The sequence below is a fragment of the Lissotriton helveticus genome, chromosome 7 (assembly GCF_964261635.1).
Source record: "Lissotriton helveticus chromosome 7, aLisHel1.1, whole genome shotgun sequence".
NCBI lineage: Eukaryota > Metazoa > Chordata > Amphibia > Caudata > Salamandridae > Lissotriton > Lissotriton helveticus.
This window is the reverse complement of record NC_136068.1, coordinates 111039121-111064082: the sequence shown is the minus strand read 5'-3', so window position 1 is coordinate 111064082 and position 24962 is coordinate 111039121. Positions and strand designations below refer to the sequence as shown.

General features: G+C 46.1%; 1 protein-coding gene across 1 annotated transcript in view; it reads left to right on the top strand.

The window, feature by feature from the left end:
• Nucleotides 1-300: 300 nt before the first annotated feature.
• Nucleotides 301-24962, top strand: part of CHRNA4 (cholinergic receptor nicotinic alpha 4 subunit) — a 218063-nt gene continuing 193401 nt past the window's right edge. The window contains exon 1 of the mRNA XM_078651639.1: nucleotides 301-443. Within this exon, the coding sequence (XP_078507765.1) occupies nucleotides 309-443 (135 nt within the window). The 5' untranslated portion in view covers nucleotides 301-308. The remainder of the gene's footprint in view (nucleotides 444-24962) is intronic.

Below are 24962 nucleotides of genomic sequence, written 5' to 3'. Positions count from 1 at the left end.
ACCATTACCTAATAAGCATATTGTCTTATGCGATATGGGCATAGGAAATCCATACCCTAAACATCTTTGGAATGTATGCATTGGAACTAATAAAAATAAAGGGGGTGGGGTGGAGAAGAAAGTTGTCTGTTGGAAGATGCTTTTCTCAGGACCAGAACCCTTACTCACCCAGGCGTACTCTCTAATTGTAGTCATGGAGCAGAGAGTAGGTTCTAGATCAGGTCTTGTAGTGAGGTGAAACCTCCCAGTTGTTGCTTGTTAAGTAATGCACTCTTTTCTGTAACTCTCCAGCCTACTGTGATGTACAGATGCGCGCCCATGCGGAGGAGAGGCTGCTCAAGAAACTCTTCTTTGGATACAACAAGTGGTCCAGGCCCGTCGCCAACACCACCGACGTTGTCCTGGTCCGCTTTGGGCTCTCCATCGCTCAACTCATTGACGTGGTAAGTGATATTTCTTCTAAAACCAGATGGGACTGTTAACAACCCATGCTAAATGTATAGCTGAGTCTGTGCTTTTCATGTGTGATTTTGAGTGAGTGAGTGAGTGAGTGTGTGTGTGTGTGTGTGTGTGTGGTTGTGTGTGGTTGTGTGTGTGTGTGTGTGTGTGTGTGTGTGCAGTTCCTGGTGCTCTTTGTGGTTGGTACCAGACCACAGGATCATTAAAAACTTTGTACATGGGAGTTGTTTAGATAGATGAGATGTATGTGTGAATTTGAACTTCCTAATGGAAAATGAAGAGTGAACTCAAATCACATCTCATATACATGCAGTCAAAATAGTATAAAGTGCAAACCATAACAGCAAACTGTTGGATCCTTTATTTTCTTCTCAACGATTACCAACATATGCATGAGTAGAAACATATAATTGAGTTAATTGACTTAATATTAATTAGCAGTGCTTCTTTAGAACATCCATGTGTATACTTCAGTTTTTAACACCAATATTGTAGTGGTTTCAAGGGTAAACAACCTTTACAATGAAACTTTTACAACGCACTACCATTACAACACGGTCATTACAACGCAAACCATTACAACGCATTGCGCTGAGGGGCGCTCTAGGATAGGGAATAGGTTAATTTACTATCCAATAACCTTCCCTAGTGTCCACGGGGACTGGAGTTGGAACAGTAAATTAAACTATTCACTATCCAACACCCAAAAGCACTATGCGTTGTAATGGATTGCGATGTAAAAACCGCGTTGTAAAGGCAGGCGTTGTAATAGCCTGCGTTGTAACGTCATACATCCGGTTTCAAGCCATCAAGGCGGTATGCTTTGCTTTTTCTTTGTGGGCCGCCTTTGAGACACATTTTCATCTTCCTGTTCTGCGTGGATCCTTGGTGCCATCTTTGTGAGACCGAGGAAAGGTCTTGTAGCCCACTGTGTATTTGCAAATGCACTCACTGAGGTTTTGAATACTAGACTATGATGGTGACAGCAAGGCTATAATGCAAATGTTGACTAGCATAAGATTCGCGGCCAGTGGAAGCTTGTTTGGAGGCAGCAGCCCTCGTGATACCTAGATGGCCACACGAGATTGAAGATAAAAGTTAGCAACCATTTTTGCATGAAGTCTTAATAACGGAATAAACTCAAAATAGTCAACTCACCACAAGAGGGCTATTGATTATCTGTTGAGCTGAGATATCTTTGACCTTCACAATGTATGTATGGATATTAGGGGGCCCATTATGATGGCGGGCGGATTGCTTCCGCCGGGCCGGCGGTAGCCACCGCTGGCCCGGCAGGGGGCAATCCGCCCGTCATCCATGTCTGATTGACCCCCCCACCATATTAGTATGGCTGGGGGGGTCCGCGGCGGACGGAAAGACCATCCGCCGCTTTCCTGCCGGTCGACTCGTCGACCGGGCGGAAAAGGGGCATAATATGGTGGTGGTGTCTGCAAGACACCGCCATCCATATTATGATGCAGGCGGAGAACAGCCTTTCCATGGCAGGCGGTTCTTGCTTTTGGGGGCCCGTTGCTGGCCCCAAGTGTGTTGGAGGGGTGGGGGGTGCACATGGGGGTACCTATGATACCCCCTACATTTACATGCTCAAGGTGGCAGGCACCATGCAGTGCCTGTCACGTTGTGCATGCAAATGCACAACATGCTTTTTTTACATTGCGGTGGGTGCTGTTTACAGCACCGCCCGCCGCAATGTCAAAAATGCAGGATGCGCCTGCCAGTGTGGCGGGCACATCCTAATTTGAATGGCGGGACCGCCACAACATCGCCGGTCGGTCCCGTGCTCCGATGCAGTGACGGGCCGACATAGTCCGCCCGACATCATAATAGGCCCCCTAGAAATTGAGACATCAGGATTGAAAAATTAACTTTTAGTCCCAACTTGAACAAGCAGCATTCACGCATGGAGACTCGAATACTGAGACAGAAATCTATAGGCATCCGATTTAATTGGCAGCCATGATGGATTGGGGCGTGCAGTACACAGATCTATGGGTATCCACTTGGCAACACTGAAGAAACAGTAATTCCATTGATCATTTGCAAACCCTACAAAGCTTTTAACACTCTGACTAGAGAAGAACTAGGCACTTGACACGGGACGTCAGTGCAGAGATTCGATGATGCTCAAGGACTCATTAATGCTGCCAGATGTTTTAAGCAGATATCATTTCAGAATTGAATTTACATAGCAGGTAGCCTCCAGCAGAACTGACACTCTCTGTACAATGTGTTGACACGTCATCTTTAGGGAGTAGCCAAACAGAGCTAGACAGCAGCTTGTGAATAGATGTTTACTTAGCACAACTGACATATTCAATTTCCCCAGCACAAGTAAAATATGATAGGAATAGACAAGGCTGACAGTCAGTAGTCAATGAGTATTAAAAGGAAATGCGGAATATAGTACATTATAGAAACTGTCTTTACACACACACACACACACACACACACACATACACACACACACACACACACACACACACACACACACACACACATATATATCCTAACAAAAAATGAAGTTGAATGAGAATTAAGATTGAGCAATATGTTGACAGTGCCATCACTATAAAAAGTAGTGTCACGAACATTTCAAGTTAAGATGCTGCCTTCACCTTGCTGTACTAAGTCAACATTAACTCCTATGCTCATCATACACTGCCCTATGCAAGAGGGGCATAACAAAGGGCCCTTGCCTTCCCCATCCAGGAGAGTGACAGCTACAGAGATGTAACTACAAACTTGCAATGTTACTTTATTGTTTTTGAGAGGGCAAGGTGACTTGTCTCTTCTCCTGTCACTGTGCTCTGGTACAATCACAGCGAGAGAAATAAGGCATAAGCGAGAAAAAGGGAGATAAGGGACAGGGGAGTGGGAACAAGGGACCAGGAGAAGGAAACGAGGAAAGGAAAAGGGAACGGAGGAAAGATGTGTGGGAGAGGAGGGAAATAGAAAGGGAAAATGAAAACCAGAGAAAGGGGGAAAAGCGAGAAGTGGAAGAGAGAAAAAAGGGAGAAAAGAAGGAGATAGGGAAAGAGAATAGTGAGAAGAGAAAGATGCAGCTGACAGAAAAGAGGGATAAAAAGGTGGGTGAGTGAAAGACATAGGCACTCCTATATACGGGAAACATCCTTTACAACGCAACTTTTACCACGCAGTGCCTTTATGATGCAACTTTTACAACGCAAACCATTACAACGCATTGCGCTGGGGGGCGCTCTAGGATAGGGAATAGATTTAATTTACTATCCAACACCTTACCTACTATCCACGGGGACTGGAGTTGGAATAGTAAATTAAACTATTCACTATCCAGCGCCCCAAAGCACTATGCGTTGTAAAGGTATTCGTTGTAAATACCGCGTTGTAAAGGCATGCGTGGTAAAAGCATGCGTTGTAATGTCATACATCCCCTATATACTCTCCTATATTCTGTTCTGCCGAATTCTGTTCGATTTCCACCTCTTCTTCCAACCTCATGCAGATCTTCAAGGCCACCAGAGGCCCATTAGACCCTGGTACAGGAAATCGGGATATTTCCAACCCCTGCACAAACCCCTTTTTGGGCAAGAATTCCAATTATAAAATGATTTGAGATTACCATACTCAGTAGTTACCCCCACAATTGTTCGCAGGTACAATCTGACAGCTCAAACCTCTTCACATATACCAGAGAAAGTTCACGGTAAAGACTGGAACATTCGGATTTTGGTGCAGAAAGTACCAAATTAAGCACGGTATGCTCAGATAAATGTTGACAATTATTGTACCTGATTTAATGCTACACCTGGTGTATCAGATTGTGTCGGTTGTGATAATAATTTCCTACCCCTCTGTGGGAATCAAAATCAGGGCCTCAGTCTCCTGAAGTGTTCCCAAGATGAGGAGATGCTCAGCAGTCAGAATAAAAGACACAGAGGCAACGCGGATGTGTATCGATCACTACACTGATATTTTGGTGGTGGCGGTGGACTTCTTTTTGTTACTGCTGATTTCATCAATGATGAACATGAGGGGGAGGAAGAAAGTTGCAGGAGATGGGAGCAACTAGGTAATCAAACACGTCATCGACATCACTTCCCTACAATTTGACTTGAAGTGGTTCTGTGCCCTATTGTGGGGCTGATGCTGTGGGACTCAAGTCCATTAGTCTCTGGGCACTGTTGTCCACGGCCATGGATGATGTCAAGACTGAGACCCACAGACCTCGATAGAATGGAAGGGTTCTCAAGAATGTATTTTTTCTCACGAAATATGAGATGCTTCCCAAGGCTTCATCACTTGGTGCAATTGGGCATCTGGCTGTCCATTCTGGTTTCTGAAATCCCATGGCCTGAGTCACGCTGGGGGGAATGGGTGGCAGGGAAGGTAGTTCAATCAATCAATCAGGGGATTGTAAGCACTCTAGTCACCCGTGAGGGTCCCAAGGCACTATGGGAGAGGGGGGGCTCCACAGCTCTGTTCAGCAGAAGGGCCAGGTCTTGAGAGTCTTCCTGAAGGTGTTCAGGGAGGGGGCACGTCTGATGTCTGCCGGGAGCTCGTTCCAGGTTTTGGCCGCAGTGTGCAAGAAGGATCTTTTGCCTGCTCTGGCTCTGTGGATGCTTGGGGTCCGGCCAGTGCGAGGTTGGATAATTGGAGGTTTCTTTTGGGTACGTGGAAGTTTATTCTGTCGTTGAGGTATTTGGTTCCAGTGTTGAGTAGGCATTTGTTGGCGTGGGTGAGGAGTTTGAAGGTGACTCTTTTCTCCATGGGTAGCCAGTGGAGCCTTCGTAGGTGTTGGCTGATGTGTTTGTGCCAAGGGATGCCGAGGATGAGTCTGGCGGCGCTGTTCTGTATCGTCTGGAGTTTGAGGAGTAGGGGCTTGTTTATGCAGGCATATATTGTATTTCCATAGTACAGTCTGCTGGTGATGAGAGCATCGTTGACTGTCTTTCTTGACTCAGGGGGGATATATTTGAAGAACTTGCATAGGGTGCGGAGGGTATTGAAGCAGCCGGAGTCGACGGCATTGACCTGCCGATCCATGGTGAGGGATGAGTTGAGTACGATGTCTAGGTTTCTGTTGTGCCGCCTTTTGAAAAATGTCAGATTTCCTGAAACTTTGGGCCTGATTCACAAACGGCCTCCACACTCTTGGCGGAGGTCCCACAGTCATGGGGGACCAATTCAGAAAAATCGTCAAGACCTAGCTCTCTGAATGACCTTCGGAACTTCTCGCAATCTCCCCCCAGTGCCTTGAGACCCTCAAGGATGAGTAGTGTGCTTTAAAACCCCTGATTGATTGATGGATTGTTTGATCTACTATCTGCATTTGGGGCAGAATCTCCCCAATAATAATTCTCATGGTGGAGATTCCACCCCGAGTACAGAGACTCCCCCACGAGTGCAAGGGCCCTTTGTGAATCAGTTATTCTCCATTTCTCTGAGCAGTGGCTAGTGTCCCCTTTCTTGCCAAGGCAAAACCTGGCATCAGTTTACAGAGTATCAGTAATTTGTTTCCAAGGTGGGATCGCGCACCAAAGCGAAGTCACCAACTTGCAGATTTGACTCATGGAGTTGTGCTTTTGACTGGTCCTGTTGTTGTCAAAACTGTGTGTATTTGTTTGGAATTCGCAAGATTGGGAACCCAGGGTGGGATAGGGTCAGTCATAATGCGGTTCATGCTCATGCAGTCTATGTTGCAGCTCATCGTCATATGGTGTATGTTCCTATTTTCCTTTGGAATTTGTTGATAGTCAACTATGATTTTTGCCTACGGCCCCTGCATCATTTAGAAAGCATACTACTTTGCTATTTACTTATGGACACCAGTGTATGGCAGTGAAGTAGTTTATTCCAAGGAACTTCAGCAATTCTACAAACTTACAACCCTATACACTGTTGCTAATTTGGAAAACAATAAGTGTAGGAACCCAACATTTTTCTTACAAGCCTACAGCCACTTCTGCTGAATGTCAGGATTAAAGATTTGTTGAGGGGATTCTGCATGTACACAGAACTATGCACAGGAAACAGGACCTCAGTGAATAGGAGGTGTACCAACCTACCACATCTGTACCCAAAATCCCTTACCGACTAGCTATAGTGTCTCATTCGTTCTCTGTCTACAGCGAAACTACGAATGATTAGACAACCCAGAACATGTAATGCTATCTTGGGAATCGCGGGAGGCAGACACTCTTACTTGTCCACACTGCGAGTAATTAGAGATGCAGTATAGTTTAAAATGTTTATTTCAACTAGCGCGCTCTATGGTGCAGTACACGAGTCAATACTAGCAGCAGAATGCATAAACACAATATAGTCAGCATTGTTACAATTCCATAGAATACAAATGGGGATGTCATGTTATGGAAAACAATGGAAAAGGACAGAACGACCAAACCACCCTCCCCGTGACAAGATAAAGTTTATTATAAAACAGAAGACCTCAGGGCTTTGTCAGCAGAAGCCCATACCTCAAGGCCTAGATGCAATGTTCACATCGCAGGACAATTACGGGTCTTCTCTCTGGAAAGGTGTCTCTCTGTGTGTGCAAAAACAGGTTGTGGTTGCAATAAATAAAGTACACAATTTCCAGAGGTGCAGCTGTGTGTAGCCTGTTATGTCTAGGTGAGAGGGACAGATCAGAACAGAATAACAAGGGGCATTGTTGTTTAACCTTGAACATCGTGTTCAGACTAAACCTCAGAGAACAGCAAAGAACCTGCAAGGCAGACAGTTCTCATGTGTAAAGGGGCACAAATAAAGTCTTGCGAAATAGATGCTTGCAGTGTTGTGTGCAAAAGCAGGTTCATGGCAGCGAAGCTCATGCTAATTTAGCAATTGTTGATAATGGACCTATAAGCCTTACTACAGATTACCAAGACTGGGTTTTCTGTATTCCTTCTATGCCTCTTTCTTCTAATACCCTGCATCTCCAGTCTTTTATCTCACTTTTGCATGTTAGTTTTCATCCTTGCTTTCACCCTTTGCCACTGTTTTCCTATCTTTCACTTCTTATTTTTTCTTCCTTTTATACCTGTCTCTTTTTTGATCTGGGTGAACTTCTGACGACAGAAAATAGGGTCTGATGTCTAAAAATGGGAACCAATGCCTACCAACTGGAACCCGTCTCATAAATTAAGTAAAGATGCAAAAATGTGGCCCCTGTCAGCTTAGGTAATGGCTTCATCAGCTGAGGTTGTCTGGCCAATCTTGATTCAGCAAAGGGGGTGGTGATGAACAGAGTGTCTGAATTAAGCAGACCACTCTTACCCAGTCCAAAGATCAGGGCTTGATCCATCACCGTTATTTATCTCACTTGTGAGTCCCTTGCTCATTGCACCATCAGGATTCAAGCAAGCCGGGCCGAAGACGGCTGAAATGCCAGAAACCGGTCCCCGGAAGCTTGTTTCCTTCCCAGTGTAAGAATTGGCTTTTGTAGTCTGGTCTGCCCTGTTCCCATGATGCACTGGGCCAGGGACAGACTAATTTGCATACAGCCAGGTTCTGAAACTGGGATGGTGCAATGAGCTAAAAAACGGTGTTGGATCTAGCCCTGATCTCTTGACTGGGTGAGAGTACTCTGCTTAATTCAGAGACTCTGTCCATCACCACCCCTTGTTGTAAATAATTTTGTCCACCCTAAGCGTGGAAGGGTATACTCAGATGTGAGTCCCTTGCTCATTGCACCATCAGGATTCAAGCAAGCCGGGCCGAAGACGGCTGAAATGCCAGAAACCGGTCCCCGGAAGCTTGTTTCCTTCCCAGTGTAAGAATTGGCTTTTGTAGTCTGGTCTGCCCTGTTCCCATGATGCACTGGGCCAGGGACAGACTAATTTGCATACAGCCAGGTTCTGAAACTGGGATGGTGCAATGAGCTAAAAAACGGTGTTGGATCTAGCCCTGATCTCTTGACTGGGTGAGAGTACTCTGCTTAATTCAGAGACTCTGTCCATCACCACCCCTTGTTGTAAATAATTTTGTCCACCCTAAGCGTGGAAGGGTATACTCAGATGTGAGTCCCTTGCTCATTGCACCATCAGGATTCAAGCAAGCCGGGCCGAAGACGGCTGAAATGCCAGAAACCGGTCCCCGGAAGCTTGTTTCCTTCCCAGTGTAAGAATTGGCTTTTGTAGTCTGGTCTGCCCTGTTCCCATGATGCACTGGGCCAGGGACAGACTAATTTGCATACAGCCAGGTTCTGAAACTGGGATGGTGCAATGAGCTAAAAAACGGTGTTGGATCTAGCCCTGATCTCTTGACTGGGTGAGAGTACTCTGCTTAATTCAGAGACTCTGTCCATCACCACCCCTTGTTGTAAATAATTTTGTCCACCCTAAGCGTGGAAGGGTATACTCAGATGTGAGTCCCTTGCTCATTGCACCATCAGGATTCAAGCAAGCCGGGCCGAAGACAGCTGAAATGCCAGAAACCGGTCCCCGGAAGCTTGTTTCCTTCCCAGTGTAAGAATTGGCTTTTGTAGTCTGGTCTGCCCTGTTCCCATGATGCACTGGGCCAGGGACAGACTAATTTGCATACAGCCAGGTTCTGAAACTGGGATGGTGCAATGAGCTAAAAAACGGTGTTGGATCTAGCCCTGATCTCTTGACTGGGTGAGAGTACTCTGCTTAATTCAGAGACTCTGTCCATCACCACCCCTTGTTGTAAATAATTTTGTCCACCCTAAGCGTGGAAGGGTATACTCAGATGTGAGTCCCTTGCTCATTGCACCATCAGGATTCAAGCAAGCCGGGCCGAAGACGGCTGAAATGCCAGAAACCGGTCCCCGGAAGCTTGTTTCCTTCCCAGTGTAAGAATTGGCTTTTGTAGTCTGGTCTGCCCTGTTCCCATGATGCACTGGGCCAGGGACAGACTAATTTGCATACAGCCAGGTTCTGAAACTGGGATGGTGCAATGAGCTAAAAAACGGTGTTGGATCTAGCCCTGATCTCTTGACTGGGTGAGAGTACTCTGCTTAATTCAGAGACTCTGTCCATCACCACCCCTTGTTGTAAATAATTTTGTCCACCCTAAGCGTGGAAGGGTATACTCAGATGTGAGTCCCTTGCTCATTGCACCATCAGGATTCAAGCAAGCCGGGCCGAAGACGGCTGAAATGCCAGAAACCGGTCCCCGGAAGCTTGTTTCCTTCCCAGTGTAAGAATTGGCTTTTGTAGTCTGGTCTGCCCTGTTCCCATGATGCACTGGGCCAGGGACAGACTAATTTGCATACAGCCAGGTTCTGAAACTGGGATGGTGCAATGAGCTAAAAAATGGTGTTGGATCTAGCCCTGATCTCTTGACTGGGTGAGAGTACTCTGCTTAATTCAGAGACTCTGTCCATCACCACCCCTTGTTGTAAATAATTTTGTCCACCCTAAGCGTGGAAGGGTATACTCAGATGTGAGTCCCTTGCTCATTGCACCATCAGGATTCAAGCAAGCCGGGCCGAAGACGGCTGAAATGCCAGAAACCGGTCCCCGGAAGCTTGTTTCCTTCCCAGTGTAAGAATTGGCTTTTGTAGTCTGGTCTGCCCTGTTCCCATGATGCACTGGGCCAGGGACAGACTAATTTGCATACAGCCAGGTTCTGAAACTGGGATGGTGCAATGAGCTAAAAAATGGTGTTGGATCTAGCCCTGATCTCTTGACTGGGTGAGAGTACTCTGCTTAATTCAGAGACTCTGTCCATCACCACCCCTTGTTGTAAATAAGTCTGGCCAATCTTGGCATCAGTATAGTTGGAGTAATGTGTAATCATGACGGATCCTCACTTAGTGAGTGGTTGGGAAATCCTCTGTAATGAACAGGGCAGGCAGATCTCTAGGTTCTAATGCTTGGTTGACAAGATAGCTGGGGTTTCGACTTTACTGCTGTTGTGGGGAAACCATACTTTTCAATGGACTTGTGTTGCAATTGACAGTGCCTTGAATATCTGGCATTGAAAAGTGATGCACCGCATTCGGCCACTAGGTTGTAGATCATTGAAACAAGTTTTCTTGATGCTGGAGGTTCCACTTCTCAATCCTAGAAGGTGGTTTCTAGGATGATGCTTGGAACAGGAGAACCATGGTTTATGGCTGGTAGCTTCTTAACCGCATGGATGCGGTGCATTTTCCCGCTGTACGCGGCAATTTTAAAATTACCGCGTTACATGATGAGCTTAGCTCGTCATGAGCGTACGGCAGGTTACGCTCATGACGAGCTGAGCTCGTCATCAGCCCCAAAGGGGTTAAACTTGTACCAATATGAGTAGAGAAGAAGTGGTGATAGCCATGTTGGACATTTGTTGACTCTCTTCCAACCGAACGATTGCCCTGCTGTGTTGCTTTGAGTGCCCATTCTCTGAACTCTAGAATCTAGAAGAGGACAGCTTGAGGGCCTGCGGGACTCATGCCAACAGTCAGTTCTGTGACTTTGTTCCTCATAGTACCCTGTTGTGGTGCCTGCCGATGGCTTTTCTTTCATGGCCTTAAGGGATTAACTGTGTTCTTTGGGCCAATCCCAAATTCACATTGTCTTAAGCAGGTTGTGGCATGGCTCTAAGAAATGTCAGGTTCTTGATGAAATGCCCACTGAATGTCACCATGCTCAGAAAACATCTGAGCTAGGAAACAAACAGCATCTTAGGTGTTTACAACTTTGTTTGGGCTGGTGGTTACGGTATAGGCTATGAACCAGAAAACAAAGATTTTAATGTCAGAATGTGTACTTAATGTAGAAACATGTTCTTCACTGTGTTGCTATTCTCTTATTACCTGTACTAAGATGTTAACTGAGGTTGTAGGGATTCTGTTAGGGCCAGATGTACATCTCAGATGCATGTGTGAAACATATTAGTTGCACTTGACATGCCAAAAACATAGGCCTTTGTATAGCCATGTCCAAACATACCTCGTCTAACAGGAGCTGGTGCTATCTTGAAGAACCATTGTAACCCATCAATTCTGGTCACAAGGTCAACTAGTGTGGTCATGTTGTGGCACTCTGAATTATTAGCACACTTTAGTGAGGGGCATGTCACTTTTGGTGTTTCTTTTAGCTTGTGCTCTGTGATTTCAGAGAGGACCTTTGTCCTTTTGGATACTAGCATGCTCAATTGTTTTATGTTGAAAGATATACAGCAGTAGAGGGGGGTGTGGGGTTTGATGGTTTTCATTTTAAAGCACCCATCACCTAGGAATAGTGTTTGAAATTCGAGTTCATTTTCATGTTTAAGCACACAGTGCAAAATAGATGAGATGTACAGCTTTTGTGGTTCTGCCACTAAGCATTGTTCCTTTTTCTTTCTTTGCTATGAAAGGACATGAACTGTGTTGTTCTTGTGCACAGCATTAGTGATTGATTCAAAGCTGAGTGCCATATTGAAGTAAACTTAGATGTGTTTCAGCATTGGCACCAAGGCGGGGGTTAGGGGGATTGAGCAAGTCATAGGCACTTTTCATGGGTTGTATGATAGAGGCACGACTGGATAAACCATGCGGGCCTCTTCCATGCAACCTAAACCACAAATGTGTCTTAACCACGCATTTCTTTACCACTTATGCCTTTACCACGTAATCTTGTGGTAAAGGTATGAATGGTAAAGGGGTATGTGTGGCTAACATCGTGACCCCTCCCTCGTCTTTAGCTACAAACTCCCTCTCCCACCCCCCCACCCTACCCTGAGTCCAATTACCCCTACCCCCTCCCAAACCCCACACTGTCCCTAACCTTTAGACACTAATTCGACCCCCTCCAACCCCCTTGCGCTGTCCCTACAACTAACACAACCCCTTCCACTGCCCTTAGGCAAACCCTATTTTAAAAACCTACCCGACCCCCAGTCCTAAAGACTACCCCACCCTCCCCTAAGCCCAAAAAACTACCCCAACTACCTATTGCCCCCCGTCGTGAATCCTAATACTATAACCCCTAATTAAAAAAACTGCCCAACCCTCCCCCAGCCCTGAAAACTAATCTGACCCCCCAGCCCAGAAAACTACAATAACCCTCCCAGCCCTGAAAACTACTCTGACCCCCCCAGTCCTGAAAACTACCACGGAGGCCCCCCAGCCCTAAAAACTATCCTGACACCCTTCAGCCCATAAAAAGTAGCCCGAACCCCCCCCCCCCAGCCCGAAAAACTAGCCCGAACCCCCAGGTAAGAAAACTACAGTCAACCCCCAGCCCTGAAAACTACCCCATCCTCCCCTAAGCCCTAAAAACACCCCATCCCAGAAAACTACCTCTGACCCACCCCCAGCTCAGAAAACTACCCCGACCCACGCCCCAGCCCTGAAAGCTAACCCAACCCCACAGCGCAGAAAAATACCCCTAACTCAGAAAACAAACCCAACCCACCCAAGCCCAGAAAGAACCCCCGACCCAGCCCAGAAAACTACCCAACCACCAGCCCAGAAAACTACCCACGACCCCAACCCAGAAAACTACCGACCCACCCCCAGCCCAGAAAACTACCCCAAACCCACCCCCGGCCCAGAAATCTACCCAGACCCAACCCCAGCCCAGAAAACTACCCAGCCCACCCCATAAAACTACCCCAACCCCTAGCCCAGAAAACTACTCCGATCCACCCCAGCCCAAAAAACTAAACCAACCCCCAGCCCAGAAACTACCACTACCCTACCTCAACCCAGAAAACTACAACCAACCCACCCCAGCCCAGAAAACTACCTCTCCCCTTCCAGCCCAGAAATCTACCCAGACCCAACCCCAGCCCAGAAAACTACCCAGCCCACCCCATAAAACTACCCCAACCCCTAGCCCAGAAAACTACTCCGATCCACCCCAGCCCAAAAAACTAAACCAACCCCCAGCCCAGAAACTACCACTACCCTACCTCAACCCAGAAAACTACAACCAACCCACCCTCCGCCCAGAAATCTACCCTGGCCCCCAACCCAGAAACCTGGCCCACCTCCAGCCCAGAAAACTATCCCCAACCCACCCCAGCCCAGAAATCTACACCGACCCCCTGGCCCAGAAAACTACACCCAGCCCAGAAAACTACAGGCCAGCCCCACTTACTTCACTGGGATCTCTTCCTGCTTCCATCCTAAGTGGCCCACAGCTAGACCACCCATTGCCTTAACCATGTATATGTATCGTTAAGGCATATGTGTTGTTAAGGCACATGTGGTTTAGCTTGAGTAATTGGAATACACGTGGTTAAGGCCGCAGTGTTCCATCTGTTTCCCTGTTTATGTGACATAACTTTCATAGAAGTGGCATTGCCCATGAGAGCAGTAGGGGTCAATACATTTTCTTTGATCTGGTAAGTCAGGTGTAACTGTGCCTGCCAAGTGGTCGTTCAAAGCGGATTGTCTTAGTGGAGACATCTTCACCCATGTCATTGGTGTTTCTTCTGTGCTCTTCATGTTGATGTGTACTTTTTGCTCTGTAGATGTTTTAGCTGTGTGTCTCAGGTCAATACCCTGCACACTGACCAGCTACTTTCATTAATGGTTGGCTTTGCCAAGGATGGATTTTATTTTTTCCTTTTGTTGGGCTGCAGGCAAAGGAATAATATGGAACTAATTTGGGGGCATATCCTTATGTGCCCTTCATCTGTCTCTCTGGTGACTGCAGTCACATCAGCCAATCTGGATTCAAAGTGTTCTTCTCTTACTTCAGACCACTTGTGAGTTATGAGAGAGTGGCATCTTTGGTATCAGAAGATGAGACATCCACAGCTTGTTCTACTGAGAAGCCTGGATGACTTGAGAATAAATCATGGCTTCACTTTTTAGGAGGGTGTACATGCTTGTGATTTAATGAAACTGGCCATGGAATGCAACTATAGACTCACAACTATCCTGTTTGCCATGAAGCAATAGGAAATGTTTGTAATTTGGTTCACAGGAGGCTTATAATGGTCCTCGAAAGCCACCTGAACTATGACATGTCCATATGGGGGCTGCACCTAAACAGGTCCATAAGAATTTGTGGATGTAGTCGCGGATGCAGCAGTAGTGACCTTTTTTTGCTGCAACATCTTTCTCTTTCAATGCAACAAGAAACCGCTGTTGCCTGACACCCAGGAACTCCCAGCACAGCACCAATGAGAAGGCGCTGTCTGTCTGGTCATGTGATAGTAGTGAGCTGAGGCATTCCATGTGCATAATGCTTGGATGGGAGGGGTGTGAGGTGGAGCCTCTCTTCACAGTACTTGCACGGGGGCTCCATAAGGTTAATTTGACAACACAGCCCCTTTTATAGAGCAGTTCAGCAAGCATTATATGGATGTTTCAGAACATTTCATCTGAAGTACCAGGACACCATAGGTTCAGTCCCCTTAAAAGATGTGAAGAAGCATTTGATCACCAGAAAAACTTGGCAAAAGCAAATGGCACATGACCCTTGAATATAGGTTGTAACACTGTTTTTGTGCTCATACTTCACTATCTAGAGCCTAGGAATCAACTTTACTCACAAAAGTTAATTTATACATATAAATGCACTTGTGTAGATCAAGAGCACCTGTTGGTAAGTTACAATTTTGTCACCATTTCTGAATTTAAAGTTACTCCAAGGTACAGACATACATGTCAGCAGTAGGCCCTGGTGGAGCCTTGTACACAAGGATTTACAAATGTAGTGTTACTGCTCATAACGTTTTGCACATAGGTGGGGACCTCTGTTACAGTGTTTGAGATCCCCTTATGGAAAAGTATATGGAAAATTATTGTAATTAATTAATCTTCAAATAAATTATTACACATATATTAATATAAAACATTCATGTAAAATCATTGGAAATATTTATTTTGGACTTAGCATTAATAAAAAAGAAATATTACAGCACATTATCCTAAATGTACATCAACTAATTCATTAAAATATATATATGTATATATATATATATATATATATATATATATATATATATATATATCTATATATATATATATATATATATATATATATGTACACACTCAACCAGCGTGTTCCTCCCTTCAGTCGTGGAAAAAGAACAACACAGGAGCCGTGGCCTCTGTTCGTGGTGCAGTTTATTTCAGACACAACGTCCTACGCGTTTCGGAGTAAACTACTCCTTCATCACGGGCAAAATGTGTGCATTTCAGTGTAGTTAATAAAGTAAAGCAGTATGTCACGTGATAAAAACATAAACAAAATACTTCGCCTACAATCATTTTGCATTAGGTGATTTACGTAAATATTTTCGTAGATATCTTACATACCAAGTATTATATATAATGATGGCAAGAGCAGTGTTCTAATGTATTTGTTAAAATTAAAGTGGCTCATGACCAAAATCACAAAATCACAGAAACAATTCCGTTTATGGTTTCAACGTTGCTCATGACAAAACAGCGCTTATCTTTAACATTACTAAGCATTTCACAGTATTGTCCGCATACATTATAAATTAACGGTTGCTCAAAGTTTGTAAAAATAAAAAACAAAACTCTGTAACTACCAGATTCGAACCTCTGGTCTCAAAAGACAGCGTACGTGTGACCTCGCCCTGTCACTTTGTCTATTGAGCTATGTAAATGACCATGCTCGACGAGTGAAATAATAGAAGGTATCATATTCACTCAGTAATGCGCTTTCAAAGTTAATAATGCCCCAGTGGGCAAAAACAATCTTATTACTCTCTATTTTGACAACCATTATCAGACAATCCTGTTTAGCTCAAAATACAGCCCAAGTGGACTGCTCATGTATATACACGGTATAAAGTTCATCCTGACAAATTCAAGATTGGTCAGCCAGACTTATTGCCCCAGTGGGCTATTGCATTCTTGATTGCCAGCCTCGTCCATCATCATTCATTTTGGCATGTATATCTGTAACACCTAAGACAATAATATAGGCAAAGACCTATTAAAATCTTCATAATCCAAAAAGACGTTTTACGAAGAAAACACACAAAATTCTAAAAACAACTAGCAGAAGGTTGTTAGCAGCAATAGATTCTAGATCATTCAGAGCTTTACGTTGATTTTCAGTCAAATTATTTCTAGTAAACATTTTGTGTGATTTGAGTCTTTTCAGCTCATTAATCATTCCCTTTTCAAAACAATTAATTGCTTCACAGTTTACTTGGGGTAGAAAAACCGATTTCGGTTTAAATGAAGTAGCAGCCATCAGATCTAGCGTCAAATCACTTCTAGCTGCATTGAGGACAGGGTCATCAATTATCCCCTCCACTCCTGCCAGTTCATGCACCGTATGTAATGTCTCAATATCACCTATTTGTAGATTTCTAACATCTCTTATTGGAGTCCAAATTTATCATTAGATTCAACACCAAGGTGCCCCATGGGTTGAATATGGACGAGGAACTGTCAGTGCATCTATACTAAATTTCAAAGAGAAATGTCCCACAGCGGATCAACTAGCAAGCACCTCAAATTTCCAAAGTCCCTTGAAATATTATATATAGTTGTGCTGTCAACCTCCAGGACCTGCTGTGGTTCGGTCCCACTGGAATCCCAGACAGAAGATTTTAAAAAATAATGGAGGCAGCACCAAGTTCAAAGTCAATCAACGGAACCAAAGTTTGTTCAAAAAATATTTTTTCTTTTTATTTTCTTATTCTTAAAGTGCACAAGACAGCCAACGCGTTTCGCTCCCCAACCACGGGAGCTTCGTCAGGGCGGTTGCAATGGGCGATTAGTCTTTCAATAATGCAGTCAAGTTGAGTCAGGAGAATCTGGCCAATATAATGGATCAGATACTAGTACAGGTATTCCAAGACGAGAATAAAGATATCACGAAGTATGAGGGGCCGTCGGGTGGTTCACATAGATTTCATAAACGGATTGTCCCAAGAGTATGTATTGGTATCCTAGGTACACTAGACGTAAAGCGACGTATGTGCAGTCCTTGATAAGCTGCCAATGACGTGCTACGAGAATATAATCGGAACAGACGGCCCGCGGCGTATCCTCTCGAACTGTCAGTGCATCTATACTAAATTGTAAATATAACTGTTTAAAGAACATTGCTGCTAACAACCTTCTGCTAGTTGTTTTTAGAATTTTGTGTGTTTTCTTCGTAAAACGTCTTTTTGGATTATGAAGATTTTAATAGGTCTTTGCCTTTATTATTGTCTTAGGTGTTACAGATATACATGCCAAAATGAATGATGATGGACGAGGCTGGCAATCAAGAATGCAATAGCCCACTGGGGCAATAAGTCTGGCTGACCAATCTTGAATTTGTCAGGATGAACTTTATACCGTGTATATACATGAGCAGCCCACTTGGGCTGTATTTTGAGCTAAACAGGATTGTCTGATAATGGTTGTCAAAATAGAGAGTAATAAGATTGTTTTTGCCCACTGGGGCATTATTAACTTTGAAAGCGCATTACTGAGTGAATATGATACCTTCTATTATTTCACTCGTCGAGCATGGTCATTTACATAGCTCAATAGACAAAGTGACAGGGCGAGGTCACACGTACGCTGTCTTTTGAGACCAGAGGTTCGAATCTGGTAGTTACAGAGTTTTGTTTTACATTTTTACAAACTTTGAGCAACCGTTAATTTATAATGTATGCGGACAATACTGTGAAATGCTTAGTAATGTTAAAGATAAGCGCTGTTTTGTCATGAGCAACGTTGAAACCGTAAACGGAATTGTTTCTGTGCTTTTGTGATTTTGGTCATGAGCCACTTTAATTTTAACAAATACATTAGAACACTGCTCTTGCCATCATTATATATAATACTTGGTGTGTAAGATATCTACGAAAATATTTACGTAAATCACCTAATGCAAAATGATTGTAGGCGAAGTATTTTGTTTATGTTTTTATCACGTGACATACTACTTTACTTTATTAACTACACTGAAATACACAAATTTTGCCCGTGATGAAGGAGTAGTTTACTCCGAAATGCGTAGGACGTTGTGTCTGAAATAAACTGCACCAAGAACAGAGGCCATGGCTCCTGTGTTGTTCTTTTTCCACGACTGAAGGGAGGAACACGCTGGTTGAGTGTGTACATGTTAAAGGGGGTGGCTACCCCTGCCGTGAGCCCGCCGATACAGAGGCTTGGGACCAGCTAAAATCTCGTGTCCATATATATATATATATATTTTTTTTAAAAAACATTTTGTATTACAAAACAAGGCAGTTACAATGGCAGAATTACTTTCAGTAATATGAAACGTTACAATCATGTCTCTATACTTAGTAGAACATGTAATACGCATAGTGGCAGTAATATATCTCGACATAGGTCATTGACAATGCCCCCTCCCGACCCAGTTTAAACCTCTTCCGTCTCTTCGTCCGAACTATCAATGTCCCCCTCAGGCAATGGTTCACATATTTCCCCTCTAAAAACGTTCCAAGGAGTCCATATCTGATTCCACCTGCGTGGACTCCCCCTGTTAGCATATACTGAACGTTCCGGAATCATTATCAAGTCCACATGTTTGCACCAAGCTGACAATGTAGGTCTATCCGCTGCGCCCCATTTTTTGCAATGTCTCTCTTAGCAATCATCATTCCTAGTGTTCCCCATATTTGTCCGTGGCAAATTAGGTAATTCGGGTCCCATACATTAAGGAGACATTTCCGTGGTTCAGGCAAGAGGGACAATTTTAGTGTTGCGAGATCGTGCGCATTACCTGCCGCCAAAATTCAGTTATCACTGGACATTCCCATAAAGTATGAAATAGGGTACCCTCCTGCCCGCATCCACGGAGACAGAAGGGATGCTGCGTGCGCTGAAGCTTATATAAAGTGGTCCTGGTGTAGTAAATGCGGTGTAGGATTTTAAGCTGTACTAGTCTAAATTTAGCGGAGATGCCCACTTCCTTAGGGGACGCCAGGGCCTCTAACCATTCCGTATCGTCTAATGCGCCCACCTCCTCTACCCATTTTTCACGTAGTTTCAGTGTCGGATCCGATAGATTGTTAAGTAGTATGTGAGTGATGTAGCACTGTGTTGCATATACTCAGTTAGGAGCCGATCCTCCAGTGGGAGAGGCCTCCGGGACCTCGGTACCCTCTGGTAGTGCCGTTAGTAAAGCATGTCTAATCTGTGCATATCTATACGCTTCAGTTGAACCCAGGTCATATTGCTGTTGAAGTTGCGTAAAGGGAATTACTGTTCCCTTGTCCCAGAGGTCTCCCACCGTGGATATGCCGATATTGCCCCTACTGTTTCTCAATTGACCCAACGGCCTGGCATCCCACAGCGGGGTGAGTTTGGTTATAGTTTCCTTCCATCCCAGTCTCGCTTGCGCCGTGTACCAGAGTGTGACAGAGTGTTTCGTGGGTCCTATCAGTCTTGTGGCCAGTTTCCTATTGTAGAGCACTGCAAGCATGTTGTTTGAGCCTAGTTGTGCCCTATTTGCCCTATACGCTGGGTCGTCTTGGGGTGCATGAATCCAGTGATTGAGGGTTTTCAAGTGTGCCGCCCAGTAATATTACTGTAAATTAGGCAACGCAATCCCCCCGTCATACCAGCTCTTGTTTAATTTAATTTGTGCAATACGGGCTGGGCGATTCCCCCACAACAGGTTCGTTACTAGGGCTGCCACCTGTTTAAAAAATCTTAGCGGAACCGGGTACGGAGTGTTATCAAGTGCATAAAGAAATCTGGGCAGTGCCATCATCTTATATAGTGCTGCTCTGCCCAGCAGGGGTAGGGGCAAAGACGCCCAGTGGGTCACATCCCATCTCAGTCGGTCTAATGGTGGCATCAAATTTTTTTCTAAAAATTCGGCCGCGAGTTTGGTGATATATATACCTAAATATTTAAAAGAGTTTTCCGCTAATATTAGTGGGTAGTCAATTGGAAGCATAGGCACCGGACCCTTCAGGACATATAACACTGACTTAGTCCAATTTATGGTGTATCCTGACGCTTTCCCGTGAATGTCACAAAGTGTCAGAAGTTCAGGGATTCCAGTTTCGGGGTCCGTCAAATACACCAACATGTCGTCGGCATAAAGCGAGAGGCGATCCTCCCATCCCTCCTTCCAACTGATACCCTTCAATAAGGGGGTTGCTCGGATTAGGGTAGCCAGAGGTTCCAGGACTAATGAAAACAACAAGGGTGACAGGGGACAACCCTGACGTGTCCCTCTGGCTAATGGCACCATGTGCGATAAGTGCCCGTTAGCTGTCACCTGTGCCATTGGGTTAGTATATAAAAGCCTTATCCAAGCCCTAAATTTGGGGCCAAACCCCATTCTGGACAGTACCGTGAAAAGATATTCCCATTCCACCATGTCAAATGCTATTTTGGCATCCAATTACAGTATTACCGCCGGGTCTGTTAATGACGATGCTCGTACCAACACCCCATGGACTCGCCTGAGATTGAGGGAGGTCTTTCTGTTGGGCATAAAACTTGACTGATCTGGATGGATCAGCTGTGGGAGGTGCGTCATCAACCTGCTGGCTAACAATTTTGCTAGTATTTTAGCTTCTGCATTTAGCAGTGAAATAGGGCGACACGATGTGCATTTCTAAGGGGGTTTGCCGGGCTTTGTAATTGCTACGATTGTCGCGGTACGTTGGTCCAATGGGAGTTCCGCAGTCGCCAGACTGTCATTAAAGATTGCTAACAAATGTGTACTTAGGGTATCAGACATTATCTTGTACCATTCAATGGGGATTCCATTAGGGCCCATTGCCTTCCCTGATTGTATCGCCCCTATGGCCAGTTGTTTTTCATCAGCTGTGAGGTCGGCCTCTAACTCCATGCTAGCTTCATGCGTCAGTGTCAGGGTGTTTATGTGGCTTAATGTTTCCAACGCAGCTACCTCCGATACTTCCTGCTCCGGAGTATAAACTACCCTAAAGTATTCTGCGAGTGTGTGTATTATCTCCTGGGGGCGTGAATGCAATGTTCCCTCCCTTGTGCGTAGGGATTGTATTCCCTTGGTGCTGCCCCCTTTCTTGTCCAGCCAGGCCAGTAATTTCCCTGCTTTGTCCCCCACCTCGTATATTCTATGCATGGTTGTTGTAATACTATCTATCGTTTGTTTCCTCAGGTGCTCTTCGTGTTGCTGTTGACATATCTGTAGGGCGTGCGCTGTGTCTGGTGTAGGGTCTGCCATATGTGTAATATTCGCCGCGTGCAGGGCCAACTCCAATGTCGACAATTCCTGCTGCTGCGATCGCTTATATCCAGTTATGGATGCTATAGCCCGACCCCGGCGAACTGCTTTATATGCCTCCCAAAGTACCGAGGGTGACTCCACAGAGGATGTGTTCTCCTCAAAGTATTGCCTAGTAGCCACCTTAACTTCTTTCTTTATACGTGGGATCTTAAAATAGTTGGGATAAATAGGATATATTCTCTTGCGGGTTTTCTCCTGGCATGCCAGCGTCAATAATACCGGGGAGTGATCTGATATACCCCTAGGCTTGGTGTCTACACTTTCTACGTTTTGTAGTCGGTTTCTCAAGAGCAGGAAATGTTCTATCCGCGATAGACTGTTATGTACCGTGGAGTGAAAAGTGTACTGATTAGTCATGGGGTACATATGCCTCCAGACATCTATCAGTCCCATTGCCTCGAGGAAGCTCTGCTTTCTAGTGGGGAATCTATCCCGTGACGCATCTATCGTTGTGTTAAAGTCTCCCCCTATAATTAGATCTCCCTGTGGCAAGGCTAGAACAAATTCTCCCAGTACAGGCAGCGCTATGGAATGCAGAGCAGGTGGAATGTACACCGATACTATATTGAAGAGTCGGCCCTCCCATTGGCCCTGCATCGCAGCGAAGCGCCCCTGGTCGTCCATCTTAGTCTGTAATATCAGAAACGGTGCGTTTTTTTAACCAGAATGCCAGTTCCCCTGGAGCCGGACGTGAACTCTGAATGCACCGCCGTTTTGTATCCTCTCCTATCTAGCGCTTGGCATGCCTTCCCCGTAAGGTGCGTCTCTTGCAGCAGGATTATCGCAGGATTATAGCGTTTTATGGCCTGCAGGACCAGTCCCCTCTTAATTTTATCACCTAATCCCCTAACATTCCACGTTAGTACTCGCAGGGGGGCTACTAGGGAGTCCTGTGAAACCTCACCGTGGAGGTCCGCTTGTGGGTTGTGTGCCATCAGTGTGGTGGTGAAAATGGGGGAGTGATTCTCCCGACCTACGTTCGATTTGACTGCCCGTCCTTCGTGCTCCTAGTATATGTAGTCCTGCACTGTCTGCTTTAATAAACACAAACTGAAAAACAAAACCCAGTTCCTCCCAACCAACCCCCCTCCCTGCCTCCCTGCTCAACGGACAAAGAACCGCCCCCCACCCCAACTTAGCAGAGTGCTTCTCCCCAACCCAACCCATAGTACTTGCTTGTTGGGGTAAAAGGTCCGTAAGGCAGCAGCCCTCTACGCCCCTTCAGGCTCGCCCCAGTCCTGAATCCAGAGCCAGCACAATGTCCAACTGTTAATACTGCATCTTGTTCAGTAGGTCGGGAAATCAAAGGTCTTGTCTCTGTTCATGTTCGTCTAGTACTAGCCGGGGTGCGCAGTTCAGATCCTCTCGCTCAGATTCCTGAGATCCTTCGTGAGCTTCTTCCTAATGGTTCCGTTGAGTCTTGTTGGTACGTCGACGCGTTCCTGTCGGTCGCCAGCCCTCCAGCCAGTCATGCGCCGCCTCTGGTGTGTCGAAGAACCACGTTTTATTGTCTGCTAGTACTCGGAGGCGGGCCGGAAACAACATGGAATAAGGTAATTCACGCTCCCTCAATGCTTTTTTGACCTCTACAAAGCTCTTCCTGCGCCGGGCCACTTCTGCCGTGTAATCAGGAAAGAAAGCAAGAGTCGAGTTCAGTATACGGACCGGGTGAGAAGTTCTCGCCGCCTGAAGGACAGCGTTCCTGTCCCTAAAGTTGAACAGTCTAGCAAGCACCGGTCTCGGGGCTGCTCCCGGTTTAGGTTTGCCACCTGGGACCCTATGGGCCCTTTCGACTGAGAAGAAAGTAGACAGTCCTTTGGGCTACAATTTGGTTGTGATTAAATCCTCTATGTACAGATCCATGGCTTGCGTACCTTCTGTTTCCGGAATCCCAAGAATCCGTACGTTGTTCCGTCTCGACCGCCTTTCCTGGTCATCCAGCTTCTTTTTCAGGTGTTTGTTTTCCGTTTCAATCCGCGCCATTGCTCTCTGCAACTCAGATGTGTCTTCTACCAAGGATTTCGTGACTATTTCCACCTCCTTGATCCTTTCGGTCATCTTGTGAAAGTCCGCCCGTAGCAGAGAAACATCTGTGGATATTGTCCCTACCATTGTCTGTACGGCCGTCAGCGCCTTCATGATGTCTTCCAAGGTGACCTTTTTCGTTCCATCGCCATCTGGTGTCTTCCCCGTAGAAGGGCGTCCGTCCACTGAGGGCGTATTGTTTTTGTCATGTGCGTATTTATCCAACTTGGCCTGCGCTGCGTGATTCCTTGGGCCCCTTCCCGCCATGGTGCACCCCTCTCGTGATCCGCCGCGGCAGGGCAAACTCAGGAAGAGAGTGGCGGTAGCACCGGATCAACAAGTAGGGTGAAGATGTGCGCGTTTCACAGTACCGGCAGCGATCAATCGGCAAAGGTGTCCAAGTGTGGCACGGTATTTCTCAGTGCCTCTACTTAAGTTGAAGTCCCAGACACACCAGGGCAAGGTGATGGTGATATGTTCTCCCTGGTCAAGTCGTGAGACAGTAGCCGCGGGGTAGTACAATTTTCAGTGTGTCTGGCAAGAGAGGGAGGCCTAGTGTCGCAGCCCCTCCTTAGTCACAGCTCTGTTCAAGATCGTATAGTCCACAAGATTTTATAATGGGAGGCCTTGCTGTTTTCCCCTCTCTTGTTGCGTGGTTTATCCTTAGTGCTGGCCGATTTGAAGTCTCCCCACTGCCTCAAGGGTTTAAGAGCAGCCCCAGCCCACACGCTGCTGCGCTGTCGTCTCTTGGTCTGGGTTCCTCGGTCTGCGAGGAGCCGTCGCGGCTACATCCGGTCACGGGGAGGGTTGTTGTCAAGAGCCCCCCCGATCCTCCACCGGTACTGCTTCGTTACGGGGAGATGGAGGGGCGGCCGTCAGCGGTGAGAGCGCCGGGTACAGGCGGCGCAAGTACAGTCGCGCGGTGTTCACCTCAGGCCCGTCCTCCCGGTTCGCTCACTCCGCCTCCTACACCACCGCTGATTTGTCGTGGTCACCGCCTGTGTCGGGGCCTCCGTCACCGCCCGCGGAACACAGGTGAGAGCCCTGCAGTCATGGCTGTCCATGCTGGCCGACACAGGGCGCACTTCCGGTTTCACGCCAGCCGGGTTTTCTGCACTTCCGCCCGGCACTCGGATCAGGACAGGCCGCGGCTTGTGTCTGTCGAGCAGGCCTCCATGCTCACCACTCGCCTTCTCCTCTCATAAGTATCAGAGCACTTCCCGGGTCCACCGATCCACGCTGCCTGGTTCCGGTCCTTAGCTGCAGCCCCTCGGAGCCTTAAAATTGCAACGGATTAGTGATCGGATAGATGTTAGAGGCGCTTTGCCCATGGAGCTCTTCGGCTATGCC